The sequence below is a fragment of the Hydractinia symbiolongicarpus genome, chromosome 2 (assembly GCF_029227915.1).
Source record: "Hydractinia symbiolongicarpus strain clone_291-10 chromosome 2, HSymV2.1, whole genome shotgun sequence".
Classification (NCBI taxonomy): domain Eukaryota; kingdom Metazoa; phylum Cnidaria; class Hydrozoa; order Anthoathecata; family Hydractiniidae; genus Hydractinia; species Hydractinia symbiolongicarpus.
In genome coordinates this window covers 11971186-11987754 of record NC_079876.1, presented here as the reverse complement: position 1 = coordinate 11987754, position 16569 = coordinate 11971186, and the positions used below count along the sequence as shown (strand labels likewise).

The 16569-nt window shown below is 39.1% G+C and overlaps 1 protein-coding gene across 2 annotated transcripts; it reads left to right on the top strand.

Moving 5' to 3' along the window:
* The first annotated feature begins 2271 nt into the window (after positions 1 to 2271).
* Positions 2272 to 9812, top strand: LOC130629439 (ammonium transporter Rh type A-like). Of its 2 annotated transcripts, XM_057442630.1 has the most exons (9): positions 2272 to 2536; positions 3141 to 3322; positions 6111 to 6312; positions 6772 to 7070; positions 7213 to 7379; positions 7592 to 7729; positions 7940 to 8073; positions 8319 to 8504; positions 9282 to 9812. In XM_057442630.1, the coding sequence occupies exons 2-9, from the start codon at positions 3160 to 3162 to the stop codon at positions 9433 to 9435; spliced, it is 1443 nt and encodes a 480-aa protein (XP_057298613.1). In that variant the 5' UTR covers positions 2272 to 2536; positions 3141 to 3159; the 3' UTR covers positions 9436 to 9812. The 2 variants fall into 2 exon arrangements, with proteins under 2 accessions (XP_057298613.1, XP_057298612.1); XM_057442629.1 differs by lacking the exons at positions 2272 to 2536; positions 3141 to 3322 and adding an exon at positions 5251 to 5431.
* Positions 9813 to 16569: the final 6757 nt, after the last annotated feature.

The window sequence follows — 16569 nt, the reverse complement described above, 5'->3', positions numbered from 1 at the left end:
TCTTATGTCCTAAGCTTAAGAAATAGAATTAAGTCTTATTATACAGTGTCGGTATTCTAAGTAAAAATTACTTAATATCGAGAAAACTTTAAGTAAAAAAATTGTTTTAGCGCATTAGACGTATGATAGCTTTTTACTTTCATCAGACTTCAACAAATAAACTTAGCCATTGTGTTTCCCGATAAACCCAGCTTTAAGCGTCCGATAAATCCAGCTTTAAGCGTGTTTGACATTCAAAGAAAACAGAAAGATCAGCAGAGCGTTTTTTCGGATTCCGTGAGTCTTGCATGATGCGAATAATTTTGAATTTCAAGAATTTTATATTCGGTCTCTTGGCTAGCAATGTCCCAAAAGAATTTTTACCTGCTTGTAGTTACAACGCAACCTCGTCCCCAGGGCATTTTTAATTGTTGATGAAGTTGATAACGGGTAAGGGGGTACACAAGACCCTGGGACGAAGTTGGTTAGAACGTTGCTCATCAGGAATTGGAAGTTTAAGATCTATGCAACACAAAAGCAGTAGGAAACTAACAACAGTTAGTTGAAATTTCAAACAAGGCCAACCTCGTCTCCTGTGTTCTTGCCTTTTCAACAGTAAGAAAGCCGGCTTCAAGTAGGCGCTAACGGCTTTGACATCAACAACAAGCCCTAGTGATCAGAATTGAGACAGGCGGAAGTCCAATTAGTTGGAAGACTAGGCACAAAGTTTATAATAAGGAAGCTTTTTTATTCAATATTAGTTCCAAACATCATCAATTAAAAAACAATTGTTTCATGATGTGTTTCATGAAGTGTTTATGTCTCCTCATCTGAAAAAATCTAATCACAAACGAAAAAAGAATAGATCACGGTCTTTTGGAAGCAATATGATTATGATCGTGCGTAACCAACTTAAATCAACGTCTAGAAGGACGACAACTACGTACACAGGCCTCTGAAGGCTGTAATATGGTCTGTTACCGACATTTTAAAGGTTAACACATAAATCACGTGCTGTTGCGCGCCCAAACAGGTAGCCATGCGTCATATCCTTCGAATACCAGCAGGATACGATGTCTGAAGCTGTTTACCCAGACCCAGGAAATTCAACCACTTCGTGATAAATAGATAGTAGTTTTCTAGAAAAAATTTACTGACACACAGTCCTGTTTGCGGTATTTGATAGCACCTTGTCCCCTGGACTGTTAACTTTTCTACGGCGCTGCGCTTTCGAACTTGGACAAAATACAACGTGACTTTATTTAAATTGGTGTATCGTCTAATGCGGGCGCATGTACGAAAATCTTAACATTTCTGTAATCTTTTGTTAACATTGCCAAGTTATCTGCATATGTGTGTATAAATGAGATAAAATACTCAAACAAGTGAAATTTATAACTAGTTGAAACTTTTTTTACCGTGAATTTACTTAGAGAGTACAACCACAGCGAAAGGGTTTTCGCTTGTGCCCAGACCTGCGCGATACCAAACTCTGTACTTCGTGGCTAAAACGGTTTAAATTAAAGCATTTAATATTGAATTGTTTTAGCCGCTAGCCTAGTACTTAGTATATATTTAAAAAAATAAAAAACAAACTAAGAGGTAGAATTCATTACGTTTAGGCTAAAAGGAACAGTTAGGGATTATTAAGTTGCTCAGAAGTTGGATTTATATCTTACAATAGTCAATTTGTCCACACAAACTTCGTATTGAAATAGTTTCATGCAGATCAATAAGACGATAATTTCCAAATGCGTCAAAAATGTTTGTTTTCGTGCAATATTACACGACGGCATCCACTCATATATTGTGCAGAAAGATGTTCTCGTGCAGAGCTACTCCGCCATCTTTGTTTGAGAAGTGTCAGTTTGCTACCTCGTCATTAAATAATATTACTTTTTTTGTTTTTTTAGTAAAATGACGCCATTGATAAACCTAGTCCTGAGGAATTTTTGGTTTCTTTCGTCAGCAGTAATATTTCAGACTTAAAAAACAACATAAGGACGGCCTTTAAAAGTTGTAGAATTAGATAATACACCCATTTCTTCTCAAAACTGTTTGTGGATAGTTTCGAAGATGTGAGAAAAATCATTATCTTCTAAAATAACTTTCAGTCTAATACCAAGATAAAACCTTTTTTGCACCTTGTCCCCGGGGCTTTTTGTATTTTGGCGATACGGTTTTAGGTTCGAGCATTGGGAACGAGTTTAACGAAAATGTTTTATAATTTAAATAAAACTGACCCCTGTGGACTAATTGATGAGTTGTTTTGATAGTGTTGTATTATGAGAAGGAAAGTGGACTGATAAGTAACTGTTTTGTTGGTTGTCTGTTTGAATACACATTTATTTGCGTTTTGACGTCGAAGTTCTGCTGCAAAAGAACTTTAGTTAAGTGGGAAAAACGTTTGGTTTACTTAGGCGCGTCTATTTTGTGTATAAGATGGCTTCTAAGGACATTATCTAAAAACTGCAATAGACTGTAACGCGGCTTGAATTGACCAAGTGTCAGGCAAAAAACAACAACAAAAAAGCGGTGACAAAAGTGAAAGGGGATTGTAAGTATTCTTATTACTACGAGATTCATCAGAGAAACAATCAATGGGTTTTGCCCCAGCGTGATCATACCGCTTGGGCAAAACCCATTTTTTTTTTTTTTTTTTTTTTTCGCCAAAAGAAATTTACATACAACTATTTCAAAATTACAGATACAAGTTCTACATACACATAAGTACAGGCATAAATTTCTACATTAGGATATATATATATACATATATATATACATAACTGTATCACGTACGTAGAATAAAATGGCAGGAGTAAGTAGAAGACTATGCAGTCTTATCATCTCACACCTTACATAGCCGTCATTAAAAAGAGCGTCAAATAAAAATTGATAATTAAAAACTTAATAAAATATTAAATGTTATGTTAAATAAAAGAAAGCGTTTAATTATCACACGTAGTGTTGTTTCAGAAGAAGATTAATTGTCATTATAGTATTGCACAAATAAGATAGTTAGAGAAAAATAAATACGGGAACTAGACCTTTACGCAGAAACTGATCAAGAAAGAAACTTTCAGAATATGTGATCACACGTCTGCAAAATAACCGCATTTTGCTTTACCTTTGAATCATAGTCTGCCATTTTTATTTTTTAGTGTATAATCAAACAGGAGCATGGCGCTACCAAGGCTGACATTCTCTGGTGTAGTTTTTGTATTCCAAGTTATTTTGTTGATATGTTATATTTCGTGCGTTGATTACACGGAGTATCAACATCCTTCACACGCATCATGGACTGGTGGAAGTCCAGCCAATTCTTCTCCTTACTATTACGCCTGTAAGTTTTTATTTATTGATTTATTTATTATATTGCATATAACAATCACCTTTAAATATAAATCTGATTCAGTTGCCAGTTTCTTCAGATTGTATCATTCTTAACCAACCTCTTTACCAAGGTCCCTTCTCCCCACGGACATAGGTAAAGATGCAAAATGGCTTCAGGATGAGGTTAATTCGTCATATTTCATACGGGTACTCCCCATGTCAATTTAATTCGCGTGTTTTAGTTAACATGAACGTAATCGCGCATGCGTGGTGCACATTTCGGGGCTGTCATACATCCGTGAAATTGTTAAGGTGGTCGAACCTTTTATGTCGAAAAAAACATTGAGAAATAATGAGCTGTGTTGAGAAGCCCCCGTCTTCGTCACAGACTGACAAAATAGCTTTAGACGTGATAAACATTTGTTAAAGATTCGTGACAGGATAGGAAAGAAAGCTGTCTGTGATTTTAATTTTACTTTTGACAATATAAGTAAATTGGTTTTAAACTTATCAATTTCACCATTCTTTTTATCATGTGTGATTTTAGCTAAGTAATTTGTTAATCTGATTGACTGGGCTTTGTTTTAACACGATTCTTCAAATGTTTAGCTCTATTATAACGAAGAATTTGTGCAGCTCTTCTGTAACGATCTTAACAGAACTACCTCCAAACAGAACTACTTCCAAATCAATCAGGGAGTAAACATGGAAATGATGTGGTCAATTACAGTGCATATGGGGAATTTCAGTTGGGTTAAAAGACTCTTCGATATTAATCACGTGCTGTTATTCCGTCTTTTCCTTCCCTGATTTTCCGGGTTTTTTTGCTTCCCGTTTTTTCTGTCTTTTTCATGCTTCCCTGATTTTCCGGGTTTTTTTTGCTTCCCGGTTTTTCTGTTTTTTTTCATGCTTCCCTGATTCTCCGGGGTTTTTTTGTTTCTCGGTTTTTCTGTCTTTTTCTTGCTTCCAAGTTTTCCGTCCCTTATTTGTTGTACGCAGTGCAACGATAATAGACTCTCCACCGTAGAGCTCTGTAGCTGTATTAAAATAAGTTACAAAGTAAAAGATTAGATAACAGTTGAGCACGCGATCTTTTATATTATCCACCACCTTTGCTTCCAACTCTGTTACATTCTATCATATTTTTTATCTGTGGATGGCTATTTTGGGGTCTGGGACGATAGTGCCTGCAGGTAAAAAAGGTGCACTGTTGCTGAAGCATGTTATTAGATTCTATTACACGGCGGAAGAAACGTGTCTTGAAGAATAGTAAAATTGAAATTGTTATGTAAACAGTAAGAATGAAGTGCTGTGGAAATAATGATGTAGAAACGAAGAAAGAAGACCTCAGTTCAGTGGATTTATTATTAGCCTATTCTTACAAGCGCGCGAATCTATGGTAGTTTTAAATTATACTGAAATAATTTACAGAGTTGTAAGGCCTATTAAAAGTAAAATTGAGATGGTGAATCCATTTTTAATTTTCAGAAAATGATATTTTGATGTCGTGAAAATATTTATCTGAAAACATCTGGGATTGGTTTTAAAAGCTAGAACACACTGGAACAACGTAGTTCAACACCTCTCGATCAACCTTGTTGCCATGTTCTTTAATTTAACTAACGCTGACTATAACTTTGTGGTATTAAGCTCTTCTTCACCGCTTTTTTTATGCTTTCTGATGTCGCTAGCCTGAATTGTGCTAGTAATAGTACCAAAAAAGAAGAAAGAACATTGTGGAGGAGATTGCTTGTCATAAGGTACCTTAAAAAAATGGTAGCATCATCTTATCTTACGCCTCCTTGCTGTTTATTCTTAAAAGTTAAAAGACTAAAAAAAATCTTTAAACAAAATAGAAATAAAGTTTTAAAAAAGTAAATAGTTTATTACCAAAACAAAAATTGTTATAATAATTAATAGATTAGTCCAATACATAAAGTACATAAAATCACCATGCGTTTTGGCGGAGGACGATGGTTCTCCATCGTAGTGGGGATATTTGAGGTGGTTACGTTAATCATTTTTGCAGTTGTGGTAGATTATGATGAAAACAAGTCTCCGGTCAGTACTCCAGGTTTGACACCACAACAAAGTAATACCGCCATTTTTTATTATACTTGTAAGTATAGCCTCGTTTCTATGCAAAGCAAGACTTCTTTTCAGTATCTTACATTTCTCTCTTTTATAAATTACTTGGTTTTACTAAACCTACTTTGAGATAGCTTCCTCTTACTACTAAATGTTGTTTTTATCAATCTCGTTCTCAAGAAATTTTTGCCTATATAGTGACCGTGAGGGCGGTTCCTGACAAGACACCCCCAAGGACAAGAATGACTTTTAAAGAAGTATATTAAGGACATGTTATACTTCATATTTAGTTGACACTACGATGTTAGGATAATTATACAAACTTTAGATAATTTGATAATGTAACACTGTTACGAAAAGCTTCGTACATTTTTAATTTTTAAGTAAACCTAAGATAATCTTTCAACCTGTGGATATTTTTCTATCTAATACAAAAATTATCTAATACAAAAATTATCTAAAGGAAAAAATTATCTAAAAATGTTTTAGGCAACTTAACTTTTGGTACTTGAATTGTTGAATAACACTTTTGAACTTAATTAGAATTTCTTACAGCTTACTTAACAGGAAGTAAAAACATTTTTTAGGGTGTGAAAATAACTTCTAAAAATTAATGTTGTTTTCCCCCAGAGTTGTTCGAAATATCTTCACATCTTTACCTAATATACAAGCTAAAGTTTTCTAGAATGAGTTCTTTTTCTTTTTGTTAGTTTTCCAAGATGTCCACGTGATGATCTTCATTGGGTTTGGATTTTTAATGACCTTCTTAAAGAAATACAGTCATGGCGCAGTCGGTTATAATCTCTTTATCGCCGCAGTAGTCATTCAGTGGGCAACGCTAATTAACGGGTGGATTACAAACGCTTTTGAAGGCGCTGAAAAGCCAGAGAGGTTGACCGTAGATCTTAAAACGTAAGTAAAATTCCCTGCTTAAACATAATTTTCATTGTGTTTGTTTGTTCAGAATGCAGTACTAAAGTGGCCGCCATTGCTTGACTTATTTAAGCATGTGCATTGATTGACAATATTGATCACGTGGTCATCATAAAGAAACTATGGCAAAAGTACAAAGAAGTAAAAAAAGAAAAGATAATCAGTGATCGTTTACCAAGCACGTTCGAGTTTCAATGTAGCTACACCGTAAACAGATGAACAGAAGATCCAGATTTACTTGTCATAGAAACTTTTCTTACTCTCTCACATCACCCCCGTCCACAGCTGTGGACTTCTTGCCTACGTATTCTTAATGTCAAAAAAACATGGGGACAAAGTTCATTCCGTTTCGATTAACCAGAACCATTTTACTTTTAGTCACAAGAGTTTTTGCAAATCCATTCTATATGTGTATAACCCATCCCATCTTTGTTTCAGCTTGATCACATCTGACTTCGCTGCGGCAGCTGTTCTTATCACATTTGGGGCAGTGCTGGGCAAAGTAAGTCGTTTGCAGTTATTTGTGATCGGTGTATTTGAGATCATCTTTTATGCAGTTAATGAAAACATTCTGGTGCATCATTTAAAAATCACGGATGTGGGTGGTTCCATGGTCATACATATGTTTGGCGCGTATTTTGGCTTAGCAGTAACCAGAATGATTTACAAGGATGACCACAGTGATGAGAATCCGAAAGAAGGTTCCGTTTATCACTCGGATTTATTTGCAATGATCGGTTAGTTAATAGTTACTTAACTTCGAATCAATTTTCTCATGGAAAGGTTATTACTGTTTCGCACATTAGTCGGTGCATGTGTTTTCCTTACAAGAAAAAAATCACTGTGGGTTTTCTAAATTGTTTCACTCTTCTTGTCTAGGGACTGTGTTTTTATGGATGTTTTGGCCAAGTTTTAACGCTGCCATGTTAGGACCTGGACCACAGCAACACCGCGCCATTATAAATACTTACTATTCATTGGCTGCTTGTTGCGTAGCAACGTTTGTTATCTCTCCACTTGTAAACAAACATCAAAAATTGGATATGGTGAGTACACATTTCTTTATTACTCGATATCCCAGGTTGGTGAACCTTATTCTTCACATTCTTTGCTCAGAACAAACATTAGTTACCCCACTTATTTTCCCTTTTTATATGGAAAACGTAGCACAAATAAGATGCATTCACATTTTTTACAACCTCGTACCCAGCCTTATTCCATATTTCAATCTGAAAGAGAGCTTTTACAAATTTTTCAGGTTCATATTCAAAATGCTACCTTAGCTGGCGGTGTCGCAGTTGGTACATGTGCGGATTTAATTATCAAGCCATGGGGCGCCATTTTGATTGGAATGATTGGTGGCATTATAAGCACTTTGGGATATGCTTACGTCACGGTAAGAAATGCTAGTCTTAAAACGTTTGTTCAGTTTCTTATTTTAATTTTCAACAGGACTGCGAGCTTTAACTTTGGTAGAACATTTAAGAACATAAAAACAATGTGAGGATTGGGTATAACACTTCCTAAGAAACATAGTTATACATATTTAGCGAGATATTTCGTTTAGCCAGGTTCGGTAAATGCTTTTCCTTTTTCTTTTTTGCAGCCATTTTTGAATTCCAAACTGAAGATTCACGATACATGTGGAGTAAACAACTTGCATGGAATGCCCGCCATCCTTGCTGCTATTGCTGGCTCTATTACTGCCTCTGTAAGTGAGATGGACAAATACGGAGAAGAGTAAGTTGATTCACCACTCTTCATCGTTTTCATTTAGCTACGTAACAGAGGCAGAGACAATTTAATCTGTTAATGGCCTGTTAATCTACCAACTTTGTCCCCAGTAATTCCAAGGTGGCGAGGACATGTGTGGTGCATGTTTATATAACAATATTATTAAGTTATTTTAAACTTTCTCATGAATACTACAACTTTAGTAAAATATTATGAATGATATTGTTTTTAAAAAAGGCGTACTTTTGTAGATTGTTCAACATTTGGTCTGCACGTACTCCAAAACGTAACACGACGATGTACGATGCTGCTATTGCCCGTAACATCCAACTCTCTTCGGATGGTATCGGTAGAAGCGCGAAAGAGCAAGGTGGATATCAAATAGCCGCCATGTTTGTTACATTGTTGTTGGCCGTGTTTGGTGGATGTGTAACTGGGTACGTCACGTTGTCGTTATTCCTATTGCTGTCGGAAAGTTGTTTCAATCAAGGGAGTAGCTCTGATTCTTCAACACATGATGACATCATTTGTGTTTATTTTCTTACTGAATTGAATGTAGAAGGGTAGAGGAATAGAAACAGCTATTGATCTATCCAATCTCGTTGCAAGAGCTTATTTTTCGCTTTTTGCGTATATGCGTGCTGGCACGCAAGCTACATATCAGAAAGCGAAACCCTGGGGACAGGATTGTGATCTATCTAAAAACACTTAAGTCGCTTACGTAAAGATATTTGAGTTTCTGTTAGAAAAAGTTTTTGTTATTTGGCAACTATAATTTCATTTGTTGCAGACGAACCATCAGACAGACGTGTCTAGTGTGTCTAAGCGTGCCAACACATACCTTATGTGTCTAAGCGTGTCAACGCATACTTTGTGTGTCTAAGCGTGTCAACGCATGCCTTATGTACCTAAGCGTATCAACGCGTACCTTATGTGTCCAAGCGTGTCAGCGCATACCTTATGTGTCTAAGCGTGTCAACGCATGCCTTATGTGCCTACGCGTGTCAACGCATACCTTATGTGTCTACGCGTGTCAACGCATACCTTATGTGTCTACGCGTGTAAACGCATACCTTATGTGTTTACGCGTGTCAACGCATACCTTATGCGTCTACGTGTGTCAACGCATACCTTATTTGTCTTAGCGCATAGGAATACACCTTCGTAGATTTTTTTTACAGATGTTTACGTGTTTATTTTTTGTTTATTTTCAGCTTGTTCGTGAGATTCCTAGACACTCCAAAATCCCACCAATTGTACGATGATGAAGATTTCTGGATAACTGAACAAGCAGAAGAGGGAAATTCCAGTGCAAACGAAGCTTTACTCTTACGAGAGAAAAAAATTGACATTGAAGAAAAATGCTGAGTCAGCGTTTTTGTTCAACGATTACATTTCATATTTTCATTAAAAAAATCCTGGGTACGAAATTGTGTAGGTATGGTTTAGATATGATGAAATTGGGCAAAAATTGCATTTTACAGTGAACGCATTCTACATCAATTTACACCATATATAAAGCCTAAAATGGCAAGTTCTTTTTGCATCAATGGCACCCAACACCCATGTAGCAGCTGCCTCCATTCTAGTAAATGCTCTCTCTATATATATGGTTGACATCTGAAATTTCTGTTACTCTATAATTTTCAGTAGTTTTTTGTTATCGTTACTGTATTTTATTTTGTAGTTTTATATTCTCTAGTGTGTAAGACCATTAGAACTTGCTCGCAATAGATATTTCTGCACGAAAATCATCGTATTTTACTTTAACTAGTTTGAAATATTACATGGTTAATTCAAAAGTTTCCAGGCCAATTTTAACCATCAATATACTCATACCGAATAAAAGGTCCTGAATGAACCAATAGGACAGGTTCGTTCACTGAACTTTTAAACCTACTGGCGAGTTAAATTGAATCTACTGGCGAGTTAAATTGAGCCTAAAAATGTTAGCACGCATCTTTTTGTTTTCCCAAATTTTCAGGGTCGTAAGATTGTACAGAAAAGCAATTTTCTGGACTTAACCTTACTTACAATGATGATCAACCCACATGACCACCGCTGATCATCAACGCATGTGCAGATGATCAACCGACATGACCACCAGTGATCATCAACGCATGCGCAGATGATCAACCCGCATGACCACCGCTGATCATCAACGCACGCGCAGATGATCAACTGACATGACCACCACTGATCATCAACGCATGGGCAGATGATCAACCCACATAACCACCGCTGATCATCAACGCATGCGTAGATGATCAACCGACATGACCACCACTGATCATCAACGCATGCACAGATGATCAACCGACATGACCACCACTGATCATCAACGCATGCGCAGATGCTCAACTGACATGACCACCACTGATCATCAACGCATGTGCAGTACATGTGACAAACTTCGAAGCAATCTTCGGACTATGTTGAAATGTCTGAAATGTCTGCTAAGGCTTGTACCAAGCAAGTTCAAAAGTCTTAACAACACCAAGACTGCCATGATCGCCATGAAACCTAGCAGGGCGATTAAGCTGGATGAAGTACCATTTGAAAAGGGGAACAATATCCCGAGGAAAAACTCTTACCCCAGGATGGTTTGTATCTCTATCTGTTACAACCGGGGGAGGAGAATGGCGACTCGAAAAGACGCGCAACTGACGCCGTTTGGAGCAGACATACTTACAGGTTGGGTAGTGGCGGGTAGCCGTGTTTTGTACTATTTAAAAGACAGGCCCGAGAGAAGCTTCGTGTCAGAGGAGTTGATGCTGATCCCAAATGCTGTTCAGGTACCTCAACAGGATATCAAGGAGTGGTAAAATGTTTTCATGAGTTCATCTAGAGCATCTAGATCTATTTCATCCTCGTCATCATCATCCTCATTATCTTCATTCGGATCCCTTAATTAATCCTTTGGATGTAGTGTATAGAAAGGATACCCATATACTATACCTTTGATGACATTGGGTTCATTTTTCAGGTCAATGTCAACTAATCGTCTATCTGCTATACGAAAGTTGAGGATATCACCTATTGTTTCTATACCAGCCAAATCCGATAGCTTCAACTCCTTCTCTTTGATGCCTGGTAACAGAGTACATCATAGTTGTTCCTGGCCCTTTGAACAACATGGATCTCTAATCGTTGAATATCATCCTCCAAAGCCTCGTCAATCTCGCATCTCGCGAATGTTGCCCATGCTTTTTTCCCTGACGCTAGTCACTCTAAGAGGTCTTCGTCAGTAGGGTATTCAAATCCTTCGTAGCAAAGTCCATCTCTAAAACTAAAATTTTCCAAGCATGTTGCGCAATAACCAGTCGCTGACTTGATACAACATCGTAGTACAGGTACATGTATATTGTAATTATTTGTAAATTGTTGTGTTTGTACATAGGATTCCATCTATTGTTATTTCAATGCCTTTTAACATAGAGCCAAACGGGTCTAAAATGCCTATTTTTTAAAGTGTAGCTCTACACTTTGGAAAAACCTTGTTTGGGTGTGGCTGCCTATTCCGCCAGCTCTAGGAGACGTTCATGCGTATAACGTTCACCAAGCCTAAAATATCTCATACGCTCCGGGTTGACTTCAATACAGCCACGTTCCCTGAGCCAGTTGTAGTTAACAATAGCATTCGGGGTCTCTGCCAATACCAAAATCTCACCTTTGGGATAGTCAACAAGCTTGTTCCGTATTTTTTGTGCCACGTACCCCTGTTGACCACAGATGGCCAGATATGGAAAGGGATCATTGTTGTTTTTTTTGGATAATGACCATGCCGTTATCTTTTTAGGGATCTTCGAGGTAAGGCATGGCACGTTGCTGTAATGTTTCTAATTGGTCCTAGAGCATAACGAGTTGTTGATCCCTATCCTCAAGTTCGTTCCCCAGCAGCATGAGTTGTTTGTCTCTGTCCTCTAAACCATCCTCGAGAATGGCAATGGGCATATCCCGCCCCTCAAGCTCATCCCATAGTTTCTCGACACCTTTTTTCGTAAGCCATTTGATTAGCTCTACAGCCTTGGGCTTTCTTGATTTGACAACAATTTCCAAGGCACTATTTAACGTGACGAAGACGTCATGCGAATTTTTTTCCTTGAAAGGTATGGAAGTGGCACTCTCGTCAGCAATCATATCATCAACGACAAACAACGTCAAAGGGTAATGTTAATTGGTGTTTTTAAAAATTCAACGTACCGAGGTACAATGTCTAACGAGGTGTAGGACGCAGGTAAAATTCGTCCTGCTGGAACCCTCGAATTTCATTATCAATTCTGGCTACATCAATCATCTATTTGGGTACGATACTTGCAAGGATCCAACCCTTTTTACAGCCATTTCACGAGAAGCTCTGTCTGCGGCAAAGTATGCAACCATCTTCATGACATCGTTGGTGTCTATTTTGTCAGACGGGCGTGTAATGCCTAGGAATTTCTTCCTTGCCAGGGCAACGAAGGTTGAGTTGCTGGTGGCAAGAGACTTGCGGAATGAAATCGCAGGAATAAGGGAAACTTACAGAAGAACGTAGACAAAAGTTCTTCATCAGGCAATCAGGAACCTGCATCAGGTCCGTACAAGTCAAGGGACAATATCTAACTTTACGGCGTGCGAACGTTTGCCGTACTCGCGATAGGGGTTGGAGTGTGGTATAAATTTGGAGGAAAATTTCACAAGCCCCAACAGGGCAAAAAATGCATTAAATAAATGACTACAATCAAAGCACACATCGAAAGCAACATTATCCCCAAGGAGAAGAAAATTTTAGATATGCTGTACAAGACTGTCGTAGATCTCAGTTTTACCTTTGTCTTGACTATGACTTGGTTATACTCTTCCATTTATCTTATAGCCCTGAAGGGCTATAAGATAAATTTTACCATCAGGGATCTTTCTCCTTAGTCTCCTCATCCTCTTTTTTTGGCCATATGCCGGGCTGTATGTCCCACTACCAAGATAGGCCCTGAACATCTGCAAATTGTACAGTACACCAGATTCCCCAGATCTGTCATGGTATCTCTGATTATCCTCTATATCTTGCCTCTAGTCTTCGATGCTATCAATATTCACGAATTTCCCAATCAAGTTTGCGTACAGGTTGATAACGTGAGTCGTTAACGCCTTGGCCGTCTTTTCTCCCTTGTCTTATAATTCTCGTTGTGCGTACTCGGTATGCATCTTCTCGATATCCTCATCATCAGCCTTGCCGACAAAGGCTTCAGTACATTTCTTCAGTAAGAGATGCCACTTACCTTTGCGCAGAGTCTCTTTCAAAGCTTGGCGCTTCTCGGTGGGTTTCTCGACATGTTCAAAGCCTTTTTTCTCCTGAGTCAAATACTTGTGCAAGCTCTGTCATCTTTATTAATAGCCCTTTTGTAACGAAAAAAACAAAATGCGATCAGGGCATAGGGTAGTATTACAGCAATACACAAACACACTTCCATTTATTCGAAGTGTGTTTGATCAACTGCACTAGACTACATTCTACTGGGAGATATATCGATGACCTTTCTTTTTATTATCCTCAATCCACATAGGTTGTATGTTGGTGTGGTGCGGTCTTTTCAATTGCTTTTCCTCGCTTGGATATTCTCCATTCTCCCTGTACCCTATTGGTATCTTCTGGTCAAACTCCCGATGCCTTTGGCTGCCCCAGCTCATCCCACCCCTAAACTGTGTTTGGATATGCTTCATGAATGATATAATATCACATCCCAGATATTCCTGGGATGTTATCTCTGTATCATGAATTAGGGCATTACGAATCCTGTTCAAAGTAAGATTATGGTGATAACCTAGGGGATCGCATATGGGGCAATGTTTTCTTCGTTTTTTATGTGGGCACCTTGTACGTTCTTGTGAGGACTTCTTTTACCGTGGCATTTGATGCATTGCCTTGTTCGGTGTCTGTTACGTTGGATCACCTTGAAGTTATTTAGTGGCAAGGTGTGCTTAGATTGCGTGCATTTTCTGGCCCCTACATTTTGTTTTTGTTTTGTGAAGGTATTAATTTACAAAACATTGGACAGCTTGTAGAAACCCTTGTTGTTCAAAAATGTTTACAACATTTATGAATAGGCACGTTGGTTAGTTTAAAACATAGGCGGGGATGTATGTACCCTATCGTCATGTACAACTCTTTCGTCGTAAACGCCGAGAGACCGAGCTTGTTTTGTTCGCACGTAACCATACCCAGGTTGTGTACTCGAACACCTACGTTTTTGGCCATGTCTAGACCACCCCTCAGTGTACTCAGGTACCTGTACCAAGTCACGGCATTTTTCTTCTTTAACATGCCCTTACACGAAAATTTTTTACCATTTTTCCCCTCCACGAAGTAGCACTTGGACGTCACAGCAGCCATCCGAAACCCTATAAATTCTAGTTTGAATAATCCTCCTGTTCGACTCGAGTACTTATCAGTGAGGGGCCAGTTTTTCACGTCTTTGACGTACTCGTCAAGTAGTTCAGCGCAAACGACATCTCGCAACTTTTCCCCAGAGATGGCAAAATAAGCACTGTCAGTGTCGATGTAGATGTACTCAAAGTCCCAACGATCCACGTACTTGTCCAAAAAATCGTAGTAAAATTCCAACATACGAAGCTTCGCCAGTTGGTACACCGCAATACCACACTGGTAGGCTCTATCGATACTGCACTTGTGTTTGCCCTTTCTGAGCCCGTAAGCAGCTCCAATCTCTTCGAGATCTTCGAGGTACGGGCTTCGGAGGGCATCAACCTCGTTTTTGTCCCTCGTGAACGTAGTATTTGCGTGCCTAGCTAGGTCTTTAATCATCTTGCCGTAAAAGCTGTTCCCCTTTAACTTGGCCGTATCTCCCGCAATATGTTTGTCGGGGTCTTTATCAGCCTGTCACCGTGCATCTGCAATCTCCTTCGGAAACCATGCAAAGGGCTTACCTCGAGTGCACTTGAGGAACTGATGAAAAGCAGCCACTTTCAGCCCATGGTAAAGGTACCATTTCAGCACGGGGGTATACAGTAGGATCTTTTCGGTTTTTAGCAACCCGAGAGGCTTACGTGTACCCGGAACACGCTCGCGCCCCCTATTTTTTAAGTACTTGTGCATGTTCTCAGGGATTTGATCGTCCGGTATCTCCTTGACGACAAGTAGCGGGGCCATTTCGCTGAATTTGTCACACAAATCTTCCGGTACCTCGATATCAACCTGCGCAAACTCAAAGAGCGATCTATCTCGCACACCTCGCGTTAGTATCTCGATATTAATTTCTGATGTTGGTGTAGCCACCTTGATCAGCTGTTCCTCTCCAGAGGGAAAGTCTTGCATCAAGGTACTCGGGTAGAGCATGTTTGCGTCGTACTCTAAAATGGTCTTACACTTGTGGGTTTTTTTGTAAATATGAGATCTGATGCCCGTTACGTCTCGTTCTTGGTATCTACATAATACGATCGCGGGGCCACCAACCATCCCCATAGGCAAGAGCTCGTAGGCCTCGTTCCTCGTACAATTTTCACACGCTTTCCGTACCTCTTTACAATTCTTACACGTCTTGCTATAGCAAGAGTCTTCACACTTATATGTATAGCTCCAACTTGGGCTTCAGCCTTAGAGACTTGTTCAAAACGTAGCGCATCGATACACCTGGAATACTTACCGCATCCTTCAAACTGTCTATCTCGTTGTGGTAATACTGCAACCTCGCCTTGTTTACAGCCACAATGAACGGTTCCACATCGGCTAGATTGTACTCGTGCAGTCAGTCCATCATGGTGACGCAGCCTCGTCTGTCAAACTCAGCGCGGAATGTCTCGTACTCTTCGAGAGATAGCGTGTTTTTCCCCACTTAGCCGGCCATAGAAGTCCTTGTGCGCGACAGGCCCGACATGGTCCAACTTTTCAAGCCTCATCAACCATTCGTAAGGAAACACGAGCTTCTCGAACTTACATTCCAAGGACTTGCACCAACCGTCATAGCTCATACCAGGAGCAAGGAAATTCTTAATATCGAGAAATTTAAACCTCGAGGTTGTGAGGAACATGTAGTCGTTGTCCCTCTTCGCCACCTTGATCTTATCGCCTTGCGCAATTTCCTCGACAAATTATCACTTGATCAGGTTGATGGCGTACTTGCCGCTGTTTGGGGTACATTCTCTCGACCTCTTTCTGCTCCACAAACTGTTTTACCAACACCTTGGGATCCTCGTACTCAATGAACATTGGGTGGTTATTCTAACTATCCGTGATACCAACGCTTACGGGAACAATTCTTGAAAGGAATTTCAGATCAGAGGTTTGCTGGTAATTTCACGGTCGTAGGAGAACCTCGAAATCAAACACAATATAGTGGGGATAGGGTCTAAATTCCTTCTGAAAGTGCCTCTTGATTTTTGGTGGTTTCTCACTTTCCCAAGCTGTGACGAGGTTGTAGCCCTGTTTCCGTATTATATTCTCCTTAGATTGGATTCCACCGTAACGATTCTTTTCCGCGTTGGTTCTTTCGTGTCGACAGGGACATCCGT

What these genes read in the sequence shown, in the direction of transcription:
- LOC130629439 (XM_057442629.1), top strand. Translation starts at nt 5,266, where the DNA reads ATGCGTTTTGGCGGAGGACGATGGTTCTCCATCGTAGTGGGGATATTT. An exon ending in TTGACCGTAGATCTTAAAAC is followed by an intron (nt 6,313 to 6,771) that starts GTAAGTAAAATT and finishes TCTTTGTTTCAG; the next exon opens with CTTGATCACATCTGACTTCG. An exon ending in ATGGACAAATACGGAGAAGA is followed by an intron (nt 8,074 to 8,318) that starts GTAAGTTGATTC and finishes GTACTTTTGTAG; the next exon opens with ATTGTTCAACATTTGGTCTG.